At 41.8% G+C, this 26589-nt stretch overlaps 1 protein-coding gene across 1 annotated transcript in view; it reads left to right on the top strand.

Annotated features, from left to right (window-relative positions):
• Positions 1-4199: 4199 nt before the first annotated feature.
• The window catches only part of NOX1 (NADPH oxidase 1), a 35285-nt gene continuing 12895 nt past the window's right edge, over positions 4200-26589 (top strand). The window contains exons 1-7 of the mRNA XM_047764689.1: positions 4200-4943; positions 10590-10685; positions 15904-16014; positions 16258-16342; positions 16942-17093; positions 17197-17378; positions 17467-17599. Of these exons, the coding sequence (XP_047620645.1) occupies positions 4899-4943; positions 10590-10685; positions 15904-16014; positions 16258-16342; positions 16942-17093; positions 17197-17378; positions 17467-17599 (804 nt within the window). The 5' untranslated portion in view covers positions 4200-4898. The remainder of the gene's footprint in view (positions 4944-10589; positions 10686-15903; positions 16015-16257; positions 16343-16941; positions 17094-17196; positions 17379-17466; positions 17600-26589) is intronic.

Genomic DNA, 26589 nt, shown 5'->3' with positions numbered 1-26589 from the left:
TCTGTTAAGGTGTGTATTCAAATCAGCAGAAGGTTGGTCCTCAAACTGCTGCCCTTGGTCTGAATCTGAATGCAGGCCTCATCCTGCCCCCCACCCCCCACCCAATGACTTGAGGCATTTCTAATGCCTCTACTAGTCAAGCGAGGCTGCCTTGTGCTGATGGCTTTCTTGAGCAGTTACTAACTTACAGTGATCTCCCAATGTCCCCTAAGTCTCTCCCTTTATTGGGTCTTTTTTTTTTTTTTTTAACAGTTTTATTATTTATTTATTTATTTATTTATTTTGTCTTTTTGCTATTTCTTGGGCCGCTCCCGAGGCATATGGAGGTTCCCAGGCTAGGGGTCCAATCGGAGCTGTATCCTTTGGCCTATACCAGAGCCACAGCAACATGGGATCCGAGCCGCGTCTGCGACCTACATCACAGCTCACGGCAACTCCAGATCGTTAACCCACTGAGCAAGGGCAGGGACCGAACCCGCAACCTCATGGTTCCTAGTCGGATTCGTTAACCACTGCGCCACGACGGGAACTCCTATTGGGTCTTCTAAAACTACCTGTGCCTACTCCATTCCTATCAGTATATTTATTTATTTTTTAAATTACTTAATGAATTTTATTACATTTATAGGTGTACAACAATCATCACAACCAAATTTCACAACACCTATCTGTATATTTAATTTGGATCTAGGAGAATTTACTAAGTTGTTCACTAACACTCTCATGTAAGTTAATGATGGCTAGCTGTCTTAGTGTAGGAATGGTAATATTCCTACCACAGATTGTGCTGATTTCACACAGCATTGTGATGCTAAGTTGCAGGTGTTTTTAGGCAGCTAAAGAAAGTGTTATGTTGGGAGTTCCCATAGTAGCGCAGCAAAAACAAATCTAAATAAGAACCATGAGGTGGCAGGTTCAATCCCTGGCCTTGCTCAGTGGGTTAAAGATCCCGCATTGCGTAGCCATGAGCTACATGGTCACAGATGCGGCTTGGATCTGGTGTTGCTGTGGCTGTGGCATAGACTGGCAGCTGTAGCTCAACTCCTAGCCTGGGAACCTCCATATGCTTCGAGTGAGCCCCTTAAAAAAATAAAAAAGCAAAGAGTTATTTTTATGAGCTTTGTGATATTGAAGAGATTTTTCAGCTTTTGAAAATATAGAATGTACTATGCATTGAGTTGTACCCTTACAATGGGGAGATTTTATGGTACATAAATTATACCTCAACAAAGCTGTTAAAAATGTGCTGAGATTTCAAAATTTATTTTAAATAACTGTTCACTTTGGTGCCCAAATAAAGTAAAATAAGAATTTATAGCCAGGTATCTACAAAAAGCTACACCAAATATCATACTTAAGAGTAAGATATTGAAAGACTCTCCTTTAAAACTGGAAATTAGACAAGGGGATTTCTATTACTACCTTTTAAAACACTAAGTTCTAGTGAGTACAATAAGCCAAGGAAAAAAAATAGAGTTGACCCTTGAACATCAGGGGGGTTAGGAAGCCAACACTGCCCAGTCAAAAATCCACATATAATTTACAGTCAGCGCTCCATGTAATGTCCGTGGTTCCTCCATATCTGTAGTTCTACACCTGTCGATTCAACCAACTGGGGACTATGTAGTACTGTAATATTTACTGTTGAAAAAAAACCACCATTTAAGTAGACCCATGGAGTTCAAACCCATGTTGTTCAAGGGTCAAATGTAAGAGATAATAAGAATTACGAAGGAAGAAATAAAGTTCTCATTATACCAAAAATATGACTGTGTTTATAGAAATGTAAAAGACTAAGTATAGAAATATTATTAGAATAAATAAGTGGGAGTTTCCATTGTGGCGCAGTGGAAATGAATCTGACTAGGAACCGTGAGGTTGCGGGTTCAGTCCCTGGCCTCACTCGGTGGGTTAAGGATCCAGCATTGCCGTGAGCTTTGGTGTAGGTTGCAGACACGGCTCAGATCCTGAGTTGCTGTGGCTCTGGTGTTGGCCGGCAGCTACAGCTTGGATTAGACCCCTAGCCTGGGAACATCCACATGCCATGGGTGCAGCCCTGAAACGCTAAAAAAACTCACAAAACCCCAAACCGATATGTAAAAACTAACTGCATTTTTATAATACGCACAAGTAAAATTAAAATAAAAAGATATAACTTCCAGTCTTATAAAAAATAAAGTACTTAGCAATAGGTATAACAAAGGAGATGCAAGAAAGAGGAAGCTGAATCTAAAATTTACATGGAAGTGTGAAAGGCCAAGAAGAGCCAAAGCACACTTGAAGAACAAGATGGGAAATTTGCCCTATCAAATGTTAAGACTTATTATAAAACTGAATAGAGAGTTCAAGAGCAAACACATTTGTATACAGACATTTGATGTAAAATGGAACTGACTTTTTTTTATGTTAGTGAAGGAACTATGCCTTTCAAAAATGGTGCTGGCACAATTAGTTTTCCACATGGAAAAATCATTACTTAGACCCTTCCCTCATATCATACATAAACAGAAAAAATCAACCCCAGATGGATTCAAAACATAAATATGAAAGGCAAAAATATAAAACTTTTAGAAGAAAATATAACAACAACACACACACACACAAAAAGAAAATATAAGTAACCATCTTAATGATTTCTGGGGAGTGGACGATTTCTAAGAGGAAACACAGAATGTATGACCCATAAAGGAAAAGATGGTAAATCAGAGTACATTACAACTAAGAACTTCTATTTATCAGAAAACACCATAAGGAGAGTGAAAAGACAAGTCATAAAACATAACCAATCAAGGATTAATATCAGATTATAAAGAGAATTCTAAGAATCTATAAAGCCATAGAAAAATAAGCCAATAGAAATAGAAGCCAGAGGGCAGAGTGGCTAAGACAATGGAATAGGAAGACTCTGAGCTTGCCTCCTCCCGGGGCACACCAAAATTACAATTATTCTTCCCCTCTTTTTCTCTTTTTTGGCCACCCTGCAGCATATTGAGTTCCTGGGCCAGGGATCAGATCCAAGTTGCGGTTGTGACCTACGACTGGATCCTTAACTCACTGTGCCAGACTGGGAATCAAACCTGTGTCCCAGAGCTGCAGAGATGCAGCCAATCCTGTTGCAGAGCTCCACAATTATTTAAAGAAAAGCTATTGATGAGAAAAACCAGAAGACTGAAGAAAATATCTACTACAACTAGAGATATAAAGAAGGGACCACAATGGGATGGGACAAAAGATGAAACATCAAGAAAAAGAGAAATAAAAAAGGAGGAAACAATCTCATGTTCTCACCTTTCCAAAAGGGACTGAAACCAGGTAGAACTTTTTGATTTCCCATACTTAGTCTTTTGGGGTAAGGTGGCCAGACAAGACCAAGCACTGTGAAACCTACAGAAACACTGAAGAGCTTGGGGAATGCGATGTCTTTCTCACCAAATCTAAATTCCTGAAACCAATCTTCACATCCTCTGTAATCACACAATAAAGATTTGAAGAATGATGCTCAGAAGGAAGAAAAAAAAAAAGAAGAAGAAGGAAGGGAGGGAGGGAGGGGAGGAAGGAAAAGAAAGAGGAAGAAATGCCAAAAACTAGAACCGGTACTTCTCAAAGAAGAAAACTCAGATGGCCAATAGTTGAATTAAAAGATGCTCAGCTTTAGAGCTCCCTTGTTGTGCAGCTGGTTAAGGATACGGCATTGTCACTGCAGCAACTTGGGTCACTGTTCTGGCTTGGGTTCCATCCCTGGCCCAGGAAATTCCACATGTCGCAGGTACGGGCAAAAGGTGGAAGAGAAAAAAAGACAACCATCTCCCTTCTTTTGGGTATTTTAGGGCCGCACTTGAGGCATATGGAGGTTCCCCAGCTAGGGATCTGATAGGAGCTACAGCTGCCAGCCTACACCACAGCCACAGCAACGTGGTATCTGAGCCTCATCTGCAATCTACACCACAGCTCACGGCAATGCTGGATCCTTAACCCACTGAGCAAGGCTCTGTTTTTCTTTTTTTTTTTTTTTTTTTTTTTTTTGCTTTTTAGGGCCACACCTGTGGCATATGGAGTTTCCCAGGCTAGGGGTCAAATTGGAGGTGCAGTTGCCAGCCCACACCACAGCCACAGCAAGCACAGCTCACGGCAATGCCAGATCCTTAACCCACTGAGCAAGGCCAGGGATTGAACCTCCAACCTCATGGTTACTAGTCGGATTCATTTCTGCTGTGCCACAATGGGAACTCCGAGGCTGTTTTTCTTGATCCAAGGTATACATTTATACCTGCTAAATTTTATCTTATTCTGTTTGGCCATTTTTTTCATTTGTCCTTCCAACAAATCAAGCTCTCCTCAGAGCCAGATCATCTTCCAGGAGAATTGGTAAACTGAAGTTTCTGAGCTAGCCATGCTGAGATCCCAATTGCAGAGGGCAGGATGCAGCAGCTCTTCTGAAAGCCTGCCATAAAGCAGCTTCCTTAACACACTTGTTTCCTGCCCGCTTCTTCTGAGGTCATCTTTTTATAGCCTCCCGCCTAAAATGTTTCTTGTGAGAAATCTTAGCTTATCAAGGAAGGCAATGCCTCACATTGTCATGTTGATAGGTTGATGGAGAGAATATTCTCACCCTAGAAGATGGCTATTTCCTGAAGGGATAAAACCACCAGGGAAAACCCCTGTGGTTCTCTTAGGGTAGGGCTGGTCTCCTGAAGCTGATAACATAACTCTGTCCAGAGGAGGAAGGCAGGAAATACAGCTATTCATTCCTGGAAGTTTTGTGGGTAGGTGTGCATCTTTCACAGCTTAAAGATTCACAGACCCTGAGCTGGACAGAGGTGCCAACCCTGAAGAACTCCAGAATCCAGGTTGCTGAATCTTCCCTGCTGCCTACAGAGGCTCCAAAACACCTCTTGACAATGGGAAATTGGGTGGTTACCCATTGGTTCTCAGTTTTATTTCTGGTAAGTGATGTTTCTTTTGGTTACTCTTAACAGACTAAGGAGAGGTTATGTTTGTTAATATTTGTAAAGTTACTTGAAAGGGAAAGATTCCATGCCATTATTGAGCTCATCAAGGCCAGTTATCAGTTGAAAGGTCCAACTCTAGGATTACACACTCTCACACACACACACACACACATATATAATTTATTTTATTTTTATTAGGGTATAGTTGATTTACAATGTTGTGCCAATTTCTGCTGTTCAGCAATGTGACCCAGTCACACATATATATGCATTTTTTTTCTCATACTATCTTCCATCATGTTCTACCCCAAGAGATTGGATATAGTTTCCTGTGCAGTACAGTAGAACATCATTGCTTATCCATTCTAAACGTAAGAGTTTGCATCTACCAACCCCAACCTTTTTCTGTGTATGATATATTTCAGCATTTTAGAAAAGGAAAAAAAACTTCCAACTCCAGAAATTGATTGGTAAAGAGACAAATAAAATAAACCACAAAAATTTGAAATTTCAATCTGTTTTCATTGTTTGTCTTCTCTTTTTCTCTTCCATTTCACTTCTAGCTATTGTCATGGAGCATTCATTTCTCTCCATCCTTCCTAAACTGCTCACATCAAGATAAATCATAAAATTATCGAATGTCTGAGGTAGAAGTGATCTTAGATGTTATGACCCAGCTCTGTCCGCTAGAAATATAAAGTGAAGTCATATATGTAATTTTAAAATTGTCTAATACCTACATTGGAAAATGTAAAAACAAGTAGGTCAAATTAATGCCCAATAATATATTTTACTTAACCCAATATATCAAAAATGTTATCCTTTCAACATGTAATTAATACTGAAAATATTAATGAGATAATTTATATTATTTTATTTTTACTGTTTGCAATCCAATGTGTATTTTATACTTATAGCACATCTCAATTCAAACTAGCCACACTTCATGTGCTTAGTAGCCGCATGTGGTTAGTGGTTATGGCTTTGCGTAGTACAGATATAAACCAACTCCTTGATTTTACAAGGGAAAATAAGAACCAGATGTCACACAGTGAATTGATTGCAGAGCCATCCCTCAAATCCAGCTCCCCAGTGTTTAAACCATAACTCCTTAACCACACCACATATGCACCTTCCCATCTCCTAACACACTCTCTAATTAAAGTATAGTTTTAGTTCTGCTTTTTTTTTTTTTGGCTTTTTAGGGCCGCACCCATGGTATATGGAGGTTCCCAGGCTAGGGGTCCAATCGGAGCTACATCTGCTGGCCTATGCCACAGCCACAGCCACACCAGATCCGAGTCATGTCTGCGACCTACACCACAGCTCATGACAACGCCAGATCCTTAACCCACTGAGTGAGGCCAGGGATTGAACCCGGAATCTCATGGTTCCTAGTTGGATTCATTACCCAATGAGCCACGATGGGAACTTCTGCTATTTTTTTAAAAAAGAATTTGTTGGTCAGGACTGTGGCATGCAGAAGTTGCTGGGCAAGGGATCAAACCCTCACCACAGCATCGATCTGAGCTGCTGCAGGGACAACGCCAGATCCTTAACCCACTGTGCCACAAGGGAACTCACAGTTCTGCTATTAGTTGAGTGACTTTGATCCAATTATTTGTCCTCTCTTCAGGTCACCTGTGTATGTGTGTGTGTGAGGGGACATTAATGAAAACTACATTACATGTAAATATAAGTGTGTTTCTAGCTCTAAAACCCTCTGCATTTTAGAGTTTCCTGGTAGCCTAGTGGTTAAAGATTTGGCATTGTCACTGCTGTGAGTTGGGTTCAGTCTCTGGCCCAGGAACCTCCACATGCCGGCCTCTGCATTAAAAAATTTCTTTAAAAATCCCTTTTACCATCCTGGGTGGTAACTTAGATTTAACTACCTAGCTTTGAATTTCCACCTTCCACCAATCCTGCCCACAGGCTCAGACTTCTTGTTATCTCTGACATATACTCCTTTGCACTATTTTTTAAATGAAAAAGAAATCACTCAAAAAGTATTTTTACTCCTCCTTCCTGCCACTTCTTCTATGCCACTTTCTTTTCCATTCATAGTAGAGGAAATTATGGTCAAAGTGGGAATGGAGTTCTGACTCTCAGATATCACAGTATTTTAACATTCACCTTGCCTACAATTGAAGGTGGGCTGACCCAGAGTTCTTTGCCTCCCTGGCCCTCTGAGATCCTGAAATATTTCTGCTCTCTCTAAATAAACTTCTCTGCTTTGTCTTCTGAACTCTTGTGGTATCCGCGGCTCTCACATCTCTTTTTCCATTAGGGTCAAAGGATTTCTGGACGACACACAACCCTGGAAAGGGTATGTGAACAAAGGATGCAGGAAGAAATTGATTGGTAAAGCCAGCCTGGTAATGACACAGCTGGCATGTATTGAGACCTTCCTATGCCTCGGGCATTGTATTAATCACTTCACATGCATTATTTCATGTAAGCTTCACAGCATTGTGAGGTAGTTATCCTCCTTTCATAGGTGAAGGAATTGAGGTTCAGAAAAGTTAAATCACAGATCTGCCTAAGACTATAGAGCTAGAAATTGGTAGAACTAGAATTTGAGTCCAAGGAGTTAGACTCCAATATCACACTTTAAATCACTATGTTATTGATAGGGATGGAGTAGGCACAGGTAGTTTTAGAAGTCCCATTAGAGGACCACAGATAAAGAGGGAAATCTAGGGGATGTTGGGAGATCACTGTAAGTTAATAAATTGCTCAAAAAAGCCATCAGAACAAGGCAGGCTTACTTGACTAGTGGAAGTGCGAGAATTGCCTCAGGTCGTTGGGTGGGGGGGGGGGGAGGTGGGAAGAGGCCTGCATTCAGATTCAGACCAAGGGCAGCAGTTTGAGGACCACCCTTCTGCTGATTTGAATACATACCTTACCAGATACCAAGGAGACATACTACTCCCAGAAAGGAAGAGGTGGTCTTTTCCAACCCCCCAATCCCCTTTGGAAGATAAAACTGTAGCACACTGGATCCTCAGGGCAGAGCTTCCTTGCCTGCCCGCAATCATCTCTCACAAGCGTCCTATCTTAATAAATGCTTTTTGTTTTTTGTTTTTTTACTTTTTAGGGTCACACCTGTGGCACATGGAGGTTCCCAGGCTAGGGGTCAAATTGGAGCTGTAGCTGCCGGTCTACACCACAGCCACAAAAATGTAGGATCCAAGCTGCATCTGCAACCTATGCCACAGCTCATGGCAATGCTGGATCCTTAACCCACTGAGTGAGGCCAGGGATCGAACCCGTGTTCTCATGGATGCTAGTCAGATTCGTTAACTGCTGAGCCATGAAGGGAACTCCCAATAAATGTATTTCTTTCCTATCACTCTGTCTCTCACTGAATTCCTTCTTTGCAGAGGCATGAAGAACCTGAACTTCAGTAAGTCCAGACATAGGGTTAGTGATTCCAATTTAAAACTGTGAGTTTTGGAGTTCCCGTCGTGGCTCAGTGGTTGACGAATCCGACTAGGAATCATGAGGTTGTGGGTTCGATCACTGGCCTTGCTCAGTGGGTTGGGGATCCGGTGTTGCCGTGAGCTGTGGTGTAGGTTGCAGATGCAGCTCGGATCCCGAGATTCTGTGGCTCTGGTGTAGGCCGGCGGCTACAGCTCTGATTCGACCCCTAGCCTGGGAACCTCCATATGCCGTGGGAGCGGCCCAGGAAATGGCAAAAAGACAAAAACAAACAAACAAACAAAAACTGTGGGTTTAAATCCTAATCTGGCTTTAGGCTGGGTTCGAGTCTTGGCACGTGCGTTCAAGTCCCAGTTCATGTTCTAGCTAGGTTCAGGCCATTAGTGCTGTCAGTTTCATTATGATGCTAGAGGTGTGTGAGTGGTCCACATCTAGGGAATCTGAATAGACTATGTACTAGGCGAAAGGCCCTCTACCTGTGGGGATGAGATGGTTTTGGACTATCCTGGGGCCACTGATGTATATTAGAGGCATCCCAGTGCCCTAGAGTGCTGATCAGTTACAGACTAGCACCTCCCAGCTTGGGCTAGAGTCCAGTTGTTTATTCTCCAAGGCAATGGGTAGTAGGTTCCAAATTTCTCCCTTCGACAATGCAGAGACAGATCTTGGGACAGACAAAAGAACTCTTAAGAGCTCAAATGAGTCCAAAGCAATGATAGGTTAATTTGAAAAAAAAAAAAAAGACTCACCATGTAAAATCAGGAAAATGTATGTCAGCATATAATTAAAGAGGCAGGCCCATCTGGAATGGTTTAGTCTTTTCAGATGAGTATTTTTTACAAATGTTAAACTTATTCTTTGTTTCTTCAGAAATCCATTTATTCATTATTGCCATCTTTTAGGCTCAATAGTTTGAATGCTCTAGTCCAGAAGTTGGCAAATGTTTTCTGTAAAGGGTTAGGTAGTATATATTTTAGGCTTTGTAGGCCGTGTGTGCTCTGCCCCAACTGCTCAATACTTTCATTGAATCACAAAAGCAGTTAGAAACAATAGAGAAATAAGTAGGCAAGGCTAATTTCCAAGTACCACTTCATAGTTACGGAAATTCAAATGCCATGTAATTTTCACATGTCATGAAATTATTCTCTTAATTTTTTCTTACATGGAGTCTAAAATATGGCACAAATGACCTATCTACAAAACAGGAACAGATCACAGACATGGAGGGTAGACTTGTGTTTGCCAGGGAGGAGGGAAGAGAGAGGGGGCTTACTGGAGGTTGGGGTTGGGAGATGTAGACTGTTTCATTTAGAACAGATGGGTGATAGGTCCTGCTGGTACGGCACAGGGAACTGTATCTAGTCTCTTGGGTAAGAACCTGATGGAAAATGAAAAAAAAAAGGGGGAGTGTAGGGTTGGCTGGGTCACCTTGCTCTATAGAAGTACTTGAAGGAACATTATAAATCAACTAGACTTTAATTAAAATTTTATTTTATTTTATTTTTGCTTTTTAGGGCCGCACCCGCGGCATATGGAGGTTCCCAGACTAAGGATCAAATCAGAACTATAGCTGCTGGCCTACACCACAGCCACAGCAACACCAGATCTGAGCCAAGTCTGCAACCTACATCACAGCTCATGGCAGTGCTGGATCCTTAACCCACTGAGCAAGGCCAGAGATCGAACCTGCATCCTCATGGATCCTAGTCAGATTCGTTAAACACTGAGCCACGACAGGAACTCCTTAGTAAAAATTTTTTAAAAAATAAAGTGTTTGGTTAGGAAGTCCAAAGTCTGGGAAAACAAATGTGAAGATAAGGAGTTCCCTTGTAGTTCAGTGAGTTTAAGGATCCAGTGTTCTCACTGCAACAGCTTTGTTCACTGCTGTGGTGGAGGTTTGATCTGTGGCCCAGGAACAAAATAAAAACAACAAAATATAAAAACCATTCTTTGTTTGAAGGTGGTACAGAAAAGGTGATGAGCTAGATTTGGCCTATGGGCCTTTACTTGCTGGGCCTGGTCATTAGCAAATAACTCATGTCTTGAAGTCCTAAGTCTCTGAGAGTAAGTTAAATGCTAGTGGGATTGTACTTGTTTAAAAATGAAAACAGATAAACATGAATAGCCAAAATGGTGACACTATTTTCTACTATTCCATATCCAAATTTCACTTTATCCCTTGCTTAATTTTTCTTCTAGGCTGCTTGGTTGGGGCTGAATGTTTTCCTGTTTGTGCATGCTTTCCTGTTTTTTGAGAAGGCGGACAAGTACTACTACACAAGACAAATCCTGGGAGTGAGTATCACAGTTGTGATGTGGGGAATCTGTTTTTTCTTATCTCCAACCCAAGTTCCTTTGAGACCTAGTGTTCTCATTTCCTCTAGAGTTAGGGTTGCCGGGAAAAAATACAGGATGCCCAGGTAAATTTGAATTCCAGAAAAATAACAAATATTGGGAGCGGGTTTAAGTGATTCCGAATATTGCATGAGTCAGTAGTATATTTTTTATTTTATTTATTTATCTTTTTTGTCTTTTTACAGCCTCACCTGTGGCATATGGAAGTTCCCAGGCTAGGGGTCGAATCAGCGTCAAAGCTGCCAAACTTACACCACAGCCGCAGCAACGCCAGATCCGACTGTGTCTGCGCCAATCTACACTACAGCTCACAGCAATGCTGGATCCTTAGCCCACTGAGTGAGGCCAGGAATCGAACCCACATCCTCATGGATATTGGTTGGGTCGGTTACAGCTGAGCCACAACAGGAACTCTGAGCCAACTATGTGTTTAAAAAATTACTCATTTTTAATAATCTGAAGTTCAGGAGTTCCTGTTGTGGCTTAGTGGGTTAAGAACCTGACACAGTGTCCATGAGGTTGCGGGTTCAATCCCTGGCCTTGCACAGTGGGTTAAGGATACCACATTGCTGCAAACTGTGATGTAGGTCACAGATGCAGCTTGAATTTGACTCCTAGTGCAGGAACTTCCATATGACACAGGTGTGGCCATAAAATATATATATATTTTATCTGAAGTTCAAATTTAGCTGCACATCCTATATTTTTGTTCACTAAATCTGACAGCTCTATCCAGGGCACACTCCCCAGATCCAATAATGAAAACACAACAGGAAAGAAATATTATGCAATTTTCAAACTGGTTTCCATAGAAACTCAGGTGCCCCTACAGGGTGTGAGGGGAATTCTAACTGGGCAGTGCTCCTGCCTCATCCTCACTTCACCCAAAGCAGCCTTTATCTGTCTTATGGACTCCTGCTTATGAGTTTAAGAAAGAATTTGGTTGAGGAGTTGCCAGTGTGGCTCAGCAGTAGCGAACCCCACTAGTACCCATGAGGATACGGGTTTGATCCCCAGTCCCGCTCAGTGGGTTAAGGATCTGGTGTGGCTGTGGCTGTGGTGTAGGCTGGAAGCTGCAGCTCTGATTCAACCCCTAGCCTGGGAACTTTCATATACTGTAGGTGTGGCCCTAAAAAGACAAAAATTTTTTAAAATAAAAAAAGGAGTCCCCGTCATGGCACAGTGGAAACGAATCCGACTAGGAACCCTGAAGTTTTGGGTTTGATCCTTGGCCTTGCTCAGTCGGTTAAGGATCTGGCGTTACCGTGAGCTGTGGTATTGGTCACAGACACGGCTCGGATCCCACATTGCTATAGCTGTGGCATAGGCCAGCGGCTATAGCTCCGATTAGACCCCTAGCCTGGGAACCTCTATATGCCGAGGGTGCAGCCCTAGAAAAAGACAATAAATAAATAAATAAGAAGAGTTTGGTTGAAAACAAACAACGTGAGGAGTTCCTGTCATGGTGCAGTGGAAACAAATCTGACTAGGAACCATGAGGTTGCGGGTCCGATCCCTGGCCTCGCTCAGTGGGTTAAGGATCTGGCGTTGCTGTGAGCTGTGGTGTGGGTCACAGACATGGCTTGGATCCAGCGTTGCTGTGGTTGTGGCGTAGGCCGGCAGCTACAGCTCTGATTCGACCCCTAGTCTGGGAACCTCCACACGCCGCAGGTGCGGCCCTAAAAAGACAAAAGAAAAAAAAAAAGAAAAAGAAAAAGAAAGAAAGAAATGAAACAAACAACATGAAAATCATCACTATGGACCGATATCACGGAAAATACCTATCACACAGGAGGGAGACTTGAGAGGTCTGTGGAATGGACGGTGTTGCAGAATTCAAAACCGGTGGAAAGGTGAGGTGAGGTGAGGTCCGAGTAACAGAGAAATAGCAGATGAAGGACAGAAGAGGTAGGGTGTGTTCAGCATTTTGGTGTGGAGGTAAACAGGAAGAAACCTGGAGGGGAGAGTGGTCCTTTCAGCTGCTCATCAATCTGGCTGCTGCCTAATTAGAAAAACAAATTTGACTGCTAGCTCTAGTTAGTCACTCACTAATAGGTAAGGGATTTGCAGAAATAACGTTCATCTTGACGGTGTCTTTTTGCGTCAACTTTCCACAAAGCCTCACCCAATGTACTCACCCAATGTTTAAAGACAGTGTGTCCTTTTAAACAAATCCTTCTTTTCTCTCCATAATCAAAGGATCCATGTTGAGATCACAACTAATTTGAATGTTCTGTTCATGACTTAACCCTGCTGTTTTCCATTTTAAATGTTGCTTCTTGATCCTTCTTTGGAAACTAAACTCCAAAGGAAGTGCTCATTTGTTTTAAAAATAGCTTTTTATTAAGAGAAGGATGCAAATAAATGTGACTAGTTATTAAGAGATGAATTGCTTTATGACCAAAAAATCAGCAGCAGAAAAATGAATCATGCTGATATCCTGTGGACATTTCGTTTTTTAAAAATCTTCTCTTTAAAAAATTAAGTATAACTAATGCTGCTTTCACTGAGATAAAAGATATAGAAATATTAAGAGTAAAATGGTTTTTGGAGATAACGATTGTTAACAGTTTAGCATGTATGTGTATATACACACACTGACATATGCTCGCAAATACATCAGACATATAGGTTTTGTTTTTGTTTTTCAGGTAAGTACTATTTTTATTCACTTTTTTATTCCCTGTATACAGTACAATTTGTTCTTTTTTTTGGTGTACCCGTCTATGAATTTTGATAAAGGCACTCAGTAGTGGAGTTCCCTGGCGGCTCAATGGGTTAAGGATCTGGCATTGTCACTGTTGTGACTCTAGTTACAGCTGTGGTGTGGGTTCGATCGCTGGCCTAGGAATTTCTGCATGCCATGGGCATGGGCAATAAAAACCACATTAAGTAGAACCTACAGTTTTTTATTTTGATCAAAAAAAGGATCACATCATAGATGTTCCCTGGAAATTTCTTCCTACACTTAGCATATCTCAAATATCTCTACATGTAACTCTCTACATATAACCAGTGATGTGCTAGAACCAGCTCATACCAGCTTGCAATAACCAGTTATCTGCATCACTCCCCATACCTGCATTCACTGGTGTTCAATGACATCAAGTTGGTATCTTGAAATCTGCCATGGTGGGAGTATTTACATCATGAAAACTGGCAAATGCTGGAAATCAAGAATCTCCCTTCCCCCAAAAACTTAGCAGTCTATGGCATTGGTGTGCCATAACTTATGTAATCATTTTGTAGGGTATTTTCTTAAAATTGTACTTCCTGTAGGAAAATATAGAGTTACTTGATTCACTATGATGCTGAGCAAGGAAGTAGCAGAAGAAGAAGTTTAAATCCATAGTCAATGAGGCCTTACTGACAGCTGCCATTGAATTAAAACATCAGTGTTGGTGTTGAAAAGCAAACATAAACTGGGATATTTCAAAGTGCTGCAATGGGGAAAGAAGGTTTGCTCTAAAAAAGGTTTTATCCCATGCAGATAGTGTCCACAGAATATGGAGCTGTGAAATTGTAGTCCTATATTTTCAATCCATTTGCCATTTTTAGCTTTAAGGAAACTCTGTGACTCAAATAAGCAAGCTGTGGGAACCAATGTGGAAATTCAGATTCTTTGAGATGAGCAGAGAAAATTTACTCAGAAATAGAACAGGCTGTCTCTACCAAAAACCGTCGGAGTGTGACTCAGCAGAGGGAGAAAACACAGGTCATGTGGAAGAGTCAGAAATGGAAAACAGTAGGGCAGCTGGTGTTCACTACACTGCCTGACATTATAAGTCATTACGGAGGCGAAGCAGCTCTTGACCTGGCTTATTAAACTTAGGTCACATTGTCCCGGGTTTAGCTTGTATAGGAAAATAGTTTTTGTGTCGAAACGATTATGACTCTTAAATCGTATTCTTCCTTTTTGCAAGTCATTGACAGGCATGCATATAAAGCTGGCCAATTAGCTGAAGTGCAACCAAAATTGCCTGGCTGCTGCCACCATGTCCCCTGATGCTGTGAAACTGTCACACTCCATTGTCTGCAGTCCCAAGTACACGAAGCTGGCTCAGAGACCAGTTGTACGATGAGAAGTTGGAATTAGCTATCATGGAGTTGAACATATTCTGTCCAGCCTATACCTAATCAAGTCTCTTTCTGGGCTAAATACTTCTTTGAGACACTGTTTCCTTGCCTCCCTTTCCAGCAGCTTCTACTGTTGAATCAGATTGCGCTTGAGGTATGCTGCCTGGCCACCCAAAGAAATCTACCTGAAAAAACTGTTCTTAGAAGTTCTCCCTTCTCAAATCTCTACCCAAGTTGAAAATTTTTGCTCTGAGGGATTCATTAATTTTGCTTGTTTTATTCAATTCTTTTTTTTTTTTTGTCTTTTTGCCATTTCTTGGGCAGCTCCCACTGCATATGGAGGTTCCCAGGCTAGGGGTCTAATCGGAGCTGTAGTTGTCGGCATACGCCAGAGCCACAGCAACACGGGATCCGAGCCGAGCCGCGTCTGTGACCTACACCACAGTTGACGGCAACGCCGGATCCCCAACCCACTGAGAGAGGGCAGGGATCGAACCCGCAACCTCATGGTTCCTAGTCAGATTCATTAACCACTGGCACCACGATGGGAACTCCTGTTTTATTCAATTCTTAAAGACATCTTGAATATAAGTCATTGAATTTTTACTGTTTTATTATATGATGATTGCAAGCTTATGATCGCAACATTAGAAAATATAGAAAAGAGAAAAAAACAGTCACTATCTATAATTAGACCTCAAAATATCTAAGCTTTCTTTAGAATGCAAATAAAACATATATGATCTTCAAGATTGGTTTACAAGTGACAAAATAAAATCATAATTGAGTGTATTAAGCAAAAATACTCTTTGCAAAGTATTATCTTCACAGAATTTATTTGTGAACGTGAAATCATTAAACCCTGTTCTCTTTCATATTGATAAATGTGTAGTCAAACATCTCCAAACCACTGTCATGAGAACTTCTTAATTCACCATATTAAGTTCAGCAAATGTTCTGTCATTTGTAAACAGAGAGCTTAGACTGACTCTCCAGGTCTCAGACAAGTGGACGGGGCCCGTGCTCACCTGCTAGTTGAAGAGATGAAGCAGCTGATGGTCTCTCCTCTCTACTCTTTTAGTCGGCGTTGGCCTGGGCCCGAGCCTCAGCTCGCTGCCTGAATTTTAACAGCATGCTGATCCTGCTTCCTGTGTGTCGAAATCTGCTGTCTTTCCTGAGAGGCAGCTGCTCAGTGAGTCCCAACCATGTGTAGGTCAACTTTCACATTAAAGACAAGAGGTTCTGGACTCCTCATTAGGACAGCTCAACACCACGTCCCTAGGAATGGAAGCCAGATGTCTCCTTTGGTAACTGAGGGAGTGAGCATGCGTGGATGGGTATTGGCATGCTCCATGTTAAGACATGTTGCCCCCGGGTGAGTGAATTTCTTAAAGCTGCCTGGAGACACCTGATCTTGATCATTTTACATTTGCAGTTTTGTAGGCGCACCCTGAGAAAGCAACTGGATCACAACATTACCTTCCACAAGCTGGTGGCATATATGATCTGCCTCCACACAGGTAATCAAGACAAACGATGAAACTGCAGGCTCTAAGACATTCAGGATTTAGTTTCATTCATCTATGCATAAATACATTCAAAACATATTTATTGGACAACCTGGCACTATTTGCTAGGCACTGTTCTAGACCCGCTTTCTGGGAATTTACTTTGTATTCCTCTGGGGACAGAGTGCCTATAAAAAAGATCTTCAGGAGTTCCCATTGTGGTGCAGCAGAAACGAATCTGACCAGTAACTATGAGGTTGCGGGTTCAATCCCTGGTCTTGCTCAGTGGGTTAAGGATCCAGTGTTGCCATGAGCTGTGGTATAGTTTGCAGATGCAGCTCTAATCCTGTGTTCCTGTGACTGTAGCATAGGCCAGCAGCTGTAGCTCCGATTCGACCCCTAGCCTGGGAACCTCCATATGCTGTGGGTGTGGCCCTAAAAAGAAAAAAAAAAAAAAAGATCTTCATTCTCTCTGCAATCATTATGGGCACCTTCTATGTACGCACCATTCTGCTAGGCACTATAAATAGAATTTTCCTCCTCTAGTGGGGGCAGGCCTGCCATGATGTTCCTGAGACACTTCTCACATTCCTTTCCATCTTTCCATTCAGCAATTCACATCATTGCACACCTGTTTAACTTTGAACGATACAGCAGAAGCCGGCAGGCCACAGATGGATGCCTTGCTTCCATTCTCTCCAACTTGTCTCACCAAGAGAAAGAAGGGGATTCTTGGCTAAATCCCATCCAGTCCCCAGACATGGTGAGCTGATTCAAGGGCAAAGCCTCTGGGATCTGGTCATGAGCAGATAGGGCATGGTGTCCTTGGTGGACATTGTGTCAGGCTGAAATTTCAACTTTCATAGACAGTGGAGTATGTGACATTCACCAGCATTGCTGGTCTCACTGGAGTGATCATCACAATAGCTCTGGTTCTCATGGTGACTTCAGCTATGGAGTTTATCCGGAGGAGTTATTTCGAGGTCTTCTGGTATACACACCATATTTTTATCATCTACTTCGTTGGCTTAGGGATTCATGGCATTGGGTAAGGTCCCCAAACCCCCATTTTTATGCCCCAGCCCGTGATCTTGCATAGTTCTTTGCCACATATTCTCCTTCTCTCTCTGTCTCAGAGGAATGGTCCGGGGTCAAACAGAAGAGAGCCTAGACGAGAGTCATCCTCACAAGTGCGCAGAGTTTTTTGAAAAGTGGGGTGATCCTGACTCCCATTGCAAGCGCCCCCAATTTGAAGGGCTCCCTGCTGAGGTAAGAACCCTATGGACAAAGACAGACTGTTGTTAGGAGCCATTACCGTTTTTACTATTACTCTTATTATTATAACCATTATTACCTCAGCCCTGAGCTGGATCCCACGGAGGATATGTCCACAAGGTTCCTACCTTCAGATAATAGGCTGGGGAATTATCGTTATCAGGAGATCCTGAAAAGGAGGGACTAATGGTTATTGCATGTGGGTGCTGGAAGACCCTCTACAAAGGTAACAATGACAGCCTACATTATTAATAGTGTCTACCATGTGCCAGCGTAATAGGCTGCGTAATAGGCATTCCCATTTATACATAGCAATAACCGATGAGCTGGGTACTTTTGGTCTCCATATTGAGACAAAAGGACTAGAATTCAGAGAGATTAAGCAAACTGTCAAGCTCTCACAGAGAGTAACTAGTGGAACTGGATTTTACGTGCGGGCATTTCAGATTCCAAAGATTGTGCCCTTGACCACTATAATGTCCCAAAGCTCAGCTGTGAAATGCCAGTCAATTTGGGAGTGGAAGCATTAATTTTTTCAAGCTTTATTGAAGTATATTGACAAATACAATTGTGTATATTTAAAGTGTACAATGTGATGACTGATACATGTATACTTTGTGAAATGATTACTCTATGAGATAAATTAACACATCTATCACCTCATATAGTGACCATTTTGTGTTTGTGTGTGGTAAGAATGCTTAAGTTCTATTCTTTTAGCAAATTGCAAATATACAGTACATTATTATTATTATTATTATTATTATTGGTCTTTTTGCTTTTTCTAGGGCCACACCCACGGCATATGGCAGTTCCCAGGCTAGGGGTCTAATTGGAGCTCTAGCCGCTGGCCTACGCCAGAGCCACAGCAACGCGGGATCCGAGCCGCGTCTGCAACCTACACCACAGCTCATGTCAACGCCAGATCCTTAACCCACTGAGCAAGGCCAGGGATCGAACCTGCAACCTCATGGTTCCTAGTCGGATTCGTTAACCACTGTGCCACGATGGGAACTCCCTACAGTACATTATTACTAACTGCAGTCACTATGTTGTACATTATTCATCTTATGACTGAAAACTTGTACTCGTTGACCAGCTTCTCTCCATTTCCTGCACCCAAGCCCCTCCCTACTTTCTGAGTTCAACTTTTTTCTTTTTTATTGAAGTAGAATTTATTTACAATATTATATTCGTTTCAAAGGTACAACAGAGTAGTTTGATATTTTTATACATTATGAAATGATCGCCCTAAGTTACCATCTGTTACCATATAAAGTTATTAAAATATTATTGACTATATTCCCCATACTGTGCATTACATCCTTGTGACTTATTTTATAACTGAAATTTGTACCTTTTAATCCCCCTCACCTATTTCATTCATTCCTACCACCGCCCCTGTCCCCAGCTTCCCTCTGGTACCATTAATCTCTTCTCTGTATCTGTGAGTGTTTCTGTTTTGTCATGTTTGGTATCAGGGTGATGCTGGCTTTGTAGAATGCATTCAGAATTGTTCCTTCTGTGATTTTTTGGAATCATTTCAGAAAGGTGGATGTTAACTCTTCTTTAAGTGTCTAGTAGAATCCATGTATGAAATCGTCTGGTCCTGGTCTTTTGTTTGTTTGGGTTTTTTGGGGTTTTTTTTTTTTTTTTGGTCTTTTTTGCCTTTTCTAGGGCCACTCCCGCCGAATATGGAGGTTCCCAGGCTAGGGGTCTAATTGGAGCTGTAGCCACCGGCCGACACCAGAGCGATAGCAACTAGGGGTCCGAGCTGCATCTGCGACCTACACCGTAGCCCACAGCAACGCCGGATCCTTAACCCACTGAGCAAGGCCAGGGATCGAACCCGAAACCTCATGGTTCCTAGTCGGATTCGTTTCTGCTATGCCACAATGGGAACTCCTGGAGTTTTTAAAATTACTGACTCAGTTTCATTATTGGTAATCAGTCTGTTCATATTTTCTATTTCTTCCTGAGTCAGTCTTGGGAGATCGCACATTTCCAGAAATTTATCCACTTTATTTAGCATATAATAATTGTTTGTAGTAATCTGTTATGATTTTATGGTGTCTATCAGTTTTAAATTTTTCCCCCTTCATTTCTTTTTTTTTTTTTTTTTTGCTATTTCTTTGGGCCGCTCCCGCGGCATATGGAGATTCCCAGGCTAGGGGTCGAATCAGAGCTATAGCCGCCGGCCTACGCCAGAGCCACAGCAACGTGGGATCTGAGCCGCGTCTGCAGCCTACATCACAGCTCATGGCAACGCCGGATCCTTAACCCACTGAGCAAGGCCAGGAACCGAACCCGCAACCTCATTGATCCTAGTCAGATTCGTTAACCACTGTGCCACGACGGGAACCCTTCATTTCTGATTTAATTTATTTGGTCCCACTTCCACTCTCTCTTTTTTTGTCTTTTTAGGGCTTCACCCACAGCATATGGAACTTCCCAGGCTAGGAGCCAAAGTGGAGCTGTAGCTGCCGGCCTATACCATAGCCACAGAAATGCCATACCCGAGCCACGTCTGTGTACGCCACAGCTCACAGCAGTGCCAGATCCGTAACCCACTGAGTGAAGCCAGGGATTGAACCTGCGTCCTCGTGGGTACTAGTTGGATTCATTACCGCTAAGCCACATTGGGAACTCCTGGCCTGCAAAATTTCTCCTGAAAAGTTAGCTGCTAGTCCTATGGGTGTTCCCTTGTACATAACTAGTTCCTTTTTCTCTTGCTACTTTTAAGATTCTCTCTTTATCTTCAGTTTTTGCAATGTTAATTATAACATCTTTTGGTGTGGACCTGTTTGATTTCATTTTGTTTGGAATTCTCTGTGCTTCCTGGACGTGGATGTTGCTTCCTTCTCCAGGTTAGGAAAGTTTTCAACTATTACTTCTTCAGATAAGTTCTCTGCCCCTTTCTCTCTTTTCTTTTTCTGGCACCCCTCTAATGTGAATATTAGCTTGCTTGACATGGTCTCAGATGTCTCTTAAGCTTTTCTCATTTTAAAAAATTCTTTTTTTCTGTTCAGCTTCAGTGATTTATACAATTCTGTCTTCCAATTCACTGAGCTGTTCCTCTGTATCATTTAATCTACTGTTGATTCCTTCTAGTGTATTTTTCTTTTGCTTTTTAGAGCTGCACCTGCAGCATATGGAAGTTCCACAGCCATAGCAATGCTAAATCTTTAACCCACTGAGCAAGGTCAGGGATCGAACCTGCATCTTCATAGATACTAGTTGGGTTTGTTACCACTGAGCCATGATGGGAACTCCCATTCTAGTGTATTTCTTATTTTATTTCAGGTCTGTTTGGTTCTTTGTATTTCTTAACTCTTTGTTAAAATTGTTAAAATGTCTCTTTGTGTTTATTTTTTTCTTCTCCCAAGTTTGTTGAGCATCTTTATGATCATTATCTTGAATTCTTTTTTTTTTTTTTGCTTTTTAGGGACGCACACGTGGCATATGGAAGTTCCCAGGCTAGGGGTTGAATTGGAGCTACAGTTGTTGGCCTACGCGACAGCCAGCAATGCCGGATCCTTAACCCACTGAGTAAGGCCAGGGATTGGACCTACAACTTCATGGTTCCTAGTTGGATTCATTTCTGCTGCACCCCGATGGGAACTCTACCTTGAATTCTTTGTCAGGTAGATTACTTATCACCACTTTGCCTAGTTCATCTAGGGATTTTTTTTGCTCATTTGACTGGAACATATCCCTCTATCTCCTCATTTTGCTTAATTCTCTGTTTATTTCTATGTATTAGGTAGGTCAGTTACATTTCCTGATCTTGGAGAAGTGGTCTAATGTAGAAGACATCCTGTGAGGCCCAGCAGCACATTCCCCTCTGATCACCAGAGCTACATGCTGTATGAGTGCCCATTATGTGAGCTGCATGGGCTCTTCTCTTGTGATGAGACCGATTACTATGGGTACACTGGTAAGCACCGCTGGCTTCTTGTCCAGTTTGCTGCCAGGCCCTCCCTCTTGTGGTGGCTATTAGCCTGCTTGGTGGCTGCGTCCCTGTGTGGTTGCCTGGATCCTGCGGCTGGTGCCAGCCTGCTGTTGGGCGGACCTATGTCCCGGTGGGACTGGCTGTGCAGCCAGGGAGTTCCCAGTGCTAGCTTACTGGTGGGTGGGTAAGCTCCCTGCACTCATAGGCAAGAAGGGGGACTTCAAAATGGCACTTGCCAGCATTAGTGTCCTTGTGGTAGAAAGAACTCCCCAAAATAGCTGCCACCAGTACCAGTATCTCAGAGGTTAAGCTCTAATGGCCTTCTGACTCTCTCCAGACGTGCCAAGATCAGCAGGTAAGTCTTACCAGCCCCCTTTCTAATGACTGCTTCTGCCCTGCATACTGGAGTGTGTGAGCTTTTGTGTGTGCCCTTTTCCATAGCCCTCCTGGCCTCACCAAAGTAAGCCCCATGACCTTCAAAGCCAAAAAATTTAGAGGCTCATCTTCCTGGTACAGGATCCTAAACTGGGGAGCCTGATGTGGGGCTTAGACCCCCTTGCTCCTTGAGGACAACCTCTGCAATTGTAATCATTCTCCTATTTGTGGGTCACCCACTTGGGGTATAGGTCCTGATTATACCATGACTCCACCCCTCCCCCCATCTCGATATGGTTCCTTCTTTATATTTTTAGTTGTGGAAAATCTTTCAGCCAGTCTTTAGGACATTGTCACAGGTAGCTGCTCAATAAATATTTGTAATGGGGGAGGAAGTGAGCTCAGGGTCTTCCTACTCCAGCATCTTGGTCACAGCCTGCTGCCTTGTGATTTCATAAAATGCCAACAAGAACTCTCTGAAGGAAGGTCCTTTCCGCAACCCTGGGATGGAGAACCCGAGGCTCAGGGAGATTGGTGCCCTATTTGTTATATATTTGTCATATGTCATCAGCAGATCCCAAACTGGAAGCCTGCTCTATTTTTAAACTATTCTTAAAGTTGGCTTTCTTTGATGTTGTAAAAACATACTTGGAAATTATTGTTAGGTAGTGGATGAGCAAGAAACTGGGCTCCAGGGAACTCAGGGTGTGCCTCAAGGTAGTTATCATGGATATTATGTTTTACCTTTGGTTGTTCATAAAATACGTTAGATTGAGGAATAAATGGGAGGGAAAGGTTATCCTGGGGTGTCTTAAAGTGCTCTGAGGATGATTAAAGTCTTTAAATCATATGAAGAGTTAAGAGCAATACATCAATCCTCATGTAGAAAGGAAAAAATATTTTTTGAAAGTCCCCTAAACTTGGCATTTCAAATCAGTTGGGAAAAAAAGATATATTATTCAGTGATTTCCTTTAGGATAATAGGATAGACATCTAGGGAACAAAAGCTCTTTCTTTATTCCACACTTTACAGTAAAATATGGATGAAAGGTGCATGGATCAAGGATTTAAGTGTTAGGAAAAAAAGAAATAAAAGCACCCTAGGACCACATAGGAAATTTTTTCTAATACTGGAATGTTAGTAGAGATACTCTAAATAATATTTTTATTATTTTTTATTTTTTATTTTTATTATTTATTTATTTATTTTTGCTTTTTAGGGCCGCGCCCACAGCATATGGAGGTTCCCAGGCTAGGGGTCCAATTGGAGCTACAGGTGCTGGCCTACACCACAGCCACAGCAACACAAGATCCAAGCTGCGTCTGTGACCTACACCATGGCTCATGGCAACACTGGATCCTTAACCCACTGAGCAAGGCCAAGGATCGAACCTGCAACCTCATGGTTCCTAGTCGGATTTGTTTCCACTGTGCTATGACGGGAACTCCAATAATATTTTTAAAAAGCTGGAAGCCAAGAAAGGAAAGATGACATATATTTTTATTAAAATTTATCCCTCCCACCCATACATTAGGTAATTTTTATGGCCAAAAAAACCCATTATAAAGACAGGAAACAAATTACTAAGTAAGAAAAGTATTTACAATTCACAGACCATGAATTAATTTCCTAATATACAGAACAAATCAAATTTCCTTATACAAATCAAATTTCCTATTCCAAACCAAAAATCCTAACAATCTGATGAAAAATATGTAGAAAATGTGAACAAAATGATCACAGAAATAAACCCAACAGATTAGCAAAGATCAAAGAGTTTGCTCACTTGCAGTGTTGGTAATGCTTTCAAGCATTGCTGGTAAGAGTGTAAATCTATACAGCTGCTTATGAGGGTGATTTGGCAGTATTTATCAAATGTTAAAATGTTAAATTACAAGTATTAGGTTATTCATTGTAACATTGCTTGAGAGAATAAAAGATTGGAAATTAAGTACCCATCAACAGGGGACTAGTTAAATTACAGGACTTTACTAATGGCATACTCTGTAGCTATTGAAAAGAAAAGGGTAGGGAATTCCTGTCGTGGCTCAGTGGTAATGAATTCAACTAGGATCCATGAGGACGTGGGTTCAATCCCTGGCCTCCCTCAGTGGGTTAAGAATCTGGCGTTGTCGGTAGCTGTGGTGTAGGTCGCAAACGCAGCTCGGATCCCATGTTGCTGTGGCTGAGGTGTAGGCTGGCAGCTGTAGCTCCAATTTCATCCTTAGCCTGGGAACTTCCATATGCCACACCTGTGGGCCTAAAAAAAAAAAAAAAAAAAAAAAAAAAAAAAGAGAGAGAGAGAGAGAGAGAGAAAAGAAAAAAGCTTGCTCTATAGGTATTAATATGGACCAGTCTCTAAGATGTTAAATTAAAAAAAAAAAGGCAGGGGCAGTGTGTATGGTCTGCTACCATTTGTACTTAATGCAATATTATCACTTGAACACATATTCTCAAAAGGATTCACAAAATAATATTATTGATTGCCTTGGAGAGCTGGGGGCAGAGGTGGAAGAGAGATTTACTTTTTATTGTTATACCCTCTTGTACTTTTGAATTTTGTGACATGTACATGTATTACCTATTTAAAAAATAATTTTGAAAGGACATATCTGTCGTATGTCAATAGCACATTTCAGGAGTTCCTGTTGTGGCTCAGTGGGTTACAAACCCAACTAGTATCCGCAAGGATTGGATTCAATCCCTGGCCCTGCTCAGTGGGTTATGGACTTGCCACTGCTGTGAGCTGTGATGTAGGTCACAGATGTGGCTTAGATTCCGAGTTGCTGTAGAGGTGGCAGCTGCAGCTCCGATTCAACCCCTCGCCTGGGAACTTCCATATGCTGCCAAGTGTGGTCCTAAAAAGAAGAAAAAATAGCACATTTCATTTCTAAAGCCAGAGGAAGTTGTAGGCTATGACCATACACTTTGTGTTATTTGACCAAGAAAACAATAGGTCCTTAAAGACAGGAAGTTGTAAAGCTTGGCTAGCCCCTTACTAGCCGAGGCAGTTAATCCTGTCTTACCTTGCAATTAACTTTATCTCTTTCTCATCTATTCCCGGAGATAAGGTATATTTGCCCTATTTGGAGGTATACTTAGAACTTGTGTTGCTTTGATTGGTCATGTAATACCCTAAGGGAGAGAACACCACTTCTGCCATCTGTTTGAACGTATTGGTTTGCTTCTTCCATAAACACACACAAACCCGCCCCACCCCCAGATATACTCTCTTCACATTCTCCCTATTTAAAAGTCATAAAAATTTTACATACTTATTGTAAAAAGTTTGGAAAGCACAGAAAAATATTTATATGAAAATAAAAACTTCACAGAGCTTTACCACTTGGGGTAATAATTTTTTTCTTTTAATCTATATCATAGATCCTTTCTTCTACTGTCAAATATTCTTCTGAAACATTTTTTTTTTTTTTTTCTTTTAAGCGTTATGTTTCTTGTCTTTTGTCTTTTTAGGGCCACACACGCGGCATATGGAGGCTCCCAGGCTAGGGGTCTAATCAGAGCTGTTGCTGCTGGCCTATGCCAGAGCCACAGCAACTCGGGATTCGAGCCTTGTCTGTGACCTACACTACAGCTCACAGCAACAGTGGATCCTTAACCCACTGAGCAAGACCAGGGATTGAACCCACAACCTCATGGATACTAGTCAGATTCATTTCTGCTGTGCCACGATGGGAACTCCTTTTTAAAAAATTAAAATATAGTTGATTTACAATGTGCCAATTTCTGCTGTACAGCAAAGCGACCCAGTCATATATACATTCCTTTTCTTACATTATTGTCCATTATATTCTATCCTAAGAGATTGCATATAGTTCCCTGTGCTATGCAATAGGACCTCATTACTTATTCATTCTAAATGTGATAGTTTGCATCTACTAATCCCAAACTCCCAATCCATCCCACTCTCTTCCGTTCCCCCTTGGCAACCACAAGTCTGTTCTCTATGTCCGGGAGTATGTTTCTGTTCTGTACATAGGTTCATTTGTGCAATGTTTTTAAAAAGCCACATGGGAGTTCCTGACGTGGTGCAGTGGAAACGAATCTGACTAGGATTCCATGAGGTTGAGGGTTCGATCTCTGGCCTCACTCAGTGGGTTAAGGATCTGGCATTGCCGTGAACTGTGGTTGTAGGTCGCAGACAGCTCAGATCCTGAGTTGCTGTGGCTCTGGTGTAGGCCGGCGGCTACCGTTCTGATTGGACCCCTAGCCTGGGAATCTCCATATGTCGCAGATGCAGCCCTAAAATAAATAAATAAATAAATAAATTTTTTTAAAGCCACATGGTATACCATTTTTTTCATTTTTTCCCTACATGGTCATTTTTAATGACCTTGGGGGTATTATGCTAAGTGAAATAAGTCACACAGAGAAAGACAAATGCTGTATAATCTCTTTTTTATGTGGAATCTACTTTATATATTAAAAAAACCCTCATAGATACAGAGAACAGATTGGTGGCTGCCAGAGGTGGGGGTTAGGGATAGGTGAAATGGGTGAAAGTAGTGAAAAAGTACAAATTTCTAGTTATAAAATAAATAAGTCCTAAGGATGTACAGCATAGGGACTATAATTATTAATACTGTACTGCATATTTGGGAGGTCCTGTTGTGGCTTAGTGGGAACAAACCCCAA

The sequence above is a fragment of the Phacochoerus africanus genome, chromosome X (genome assembly GCF_016906955.1).
Source record: "Phacochoerus africanus isolate WHEZ1 chromosome X, ROS_Pafr_v1, whole genome shotgun sequence".
NCBI classification, from domain to species: domain Eukaryota; kingdom Metazoa; phylum Chordata; class Mammalia; order Artiodactyla; family Suidae; genus Phacochoerus; species Phacochoerus africanus.
The sequence above is the reverse complement of the archived record's forward strand: the minus strand, read 5'-3'. Positions and strand labels throughout refer to the sequence as shown.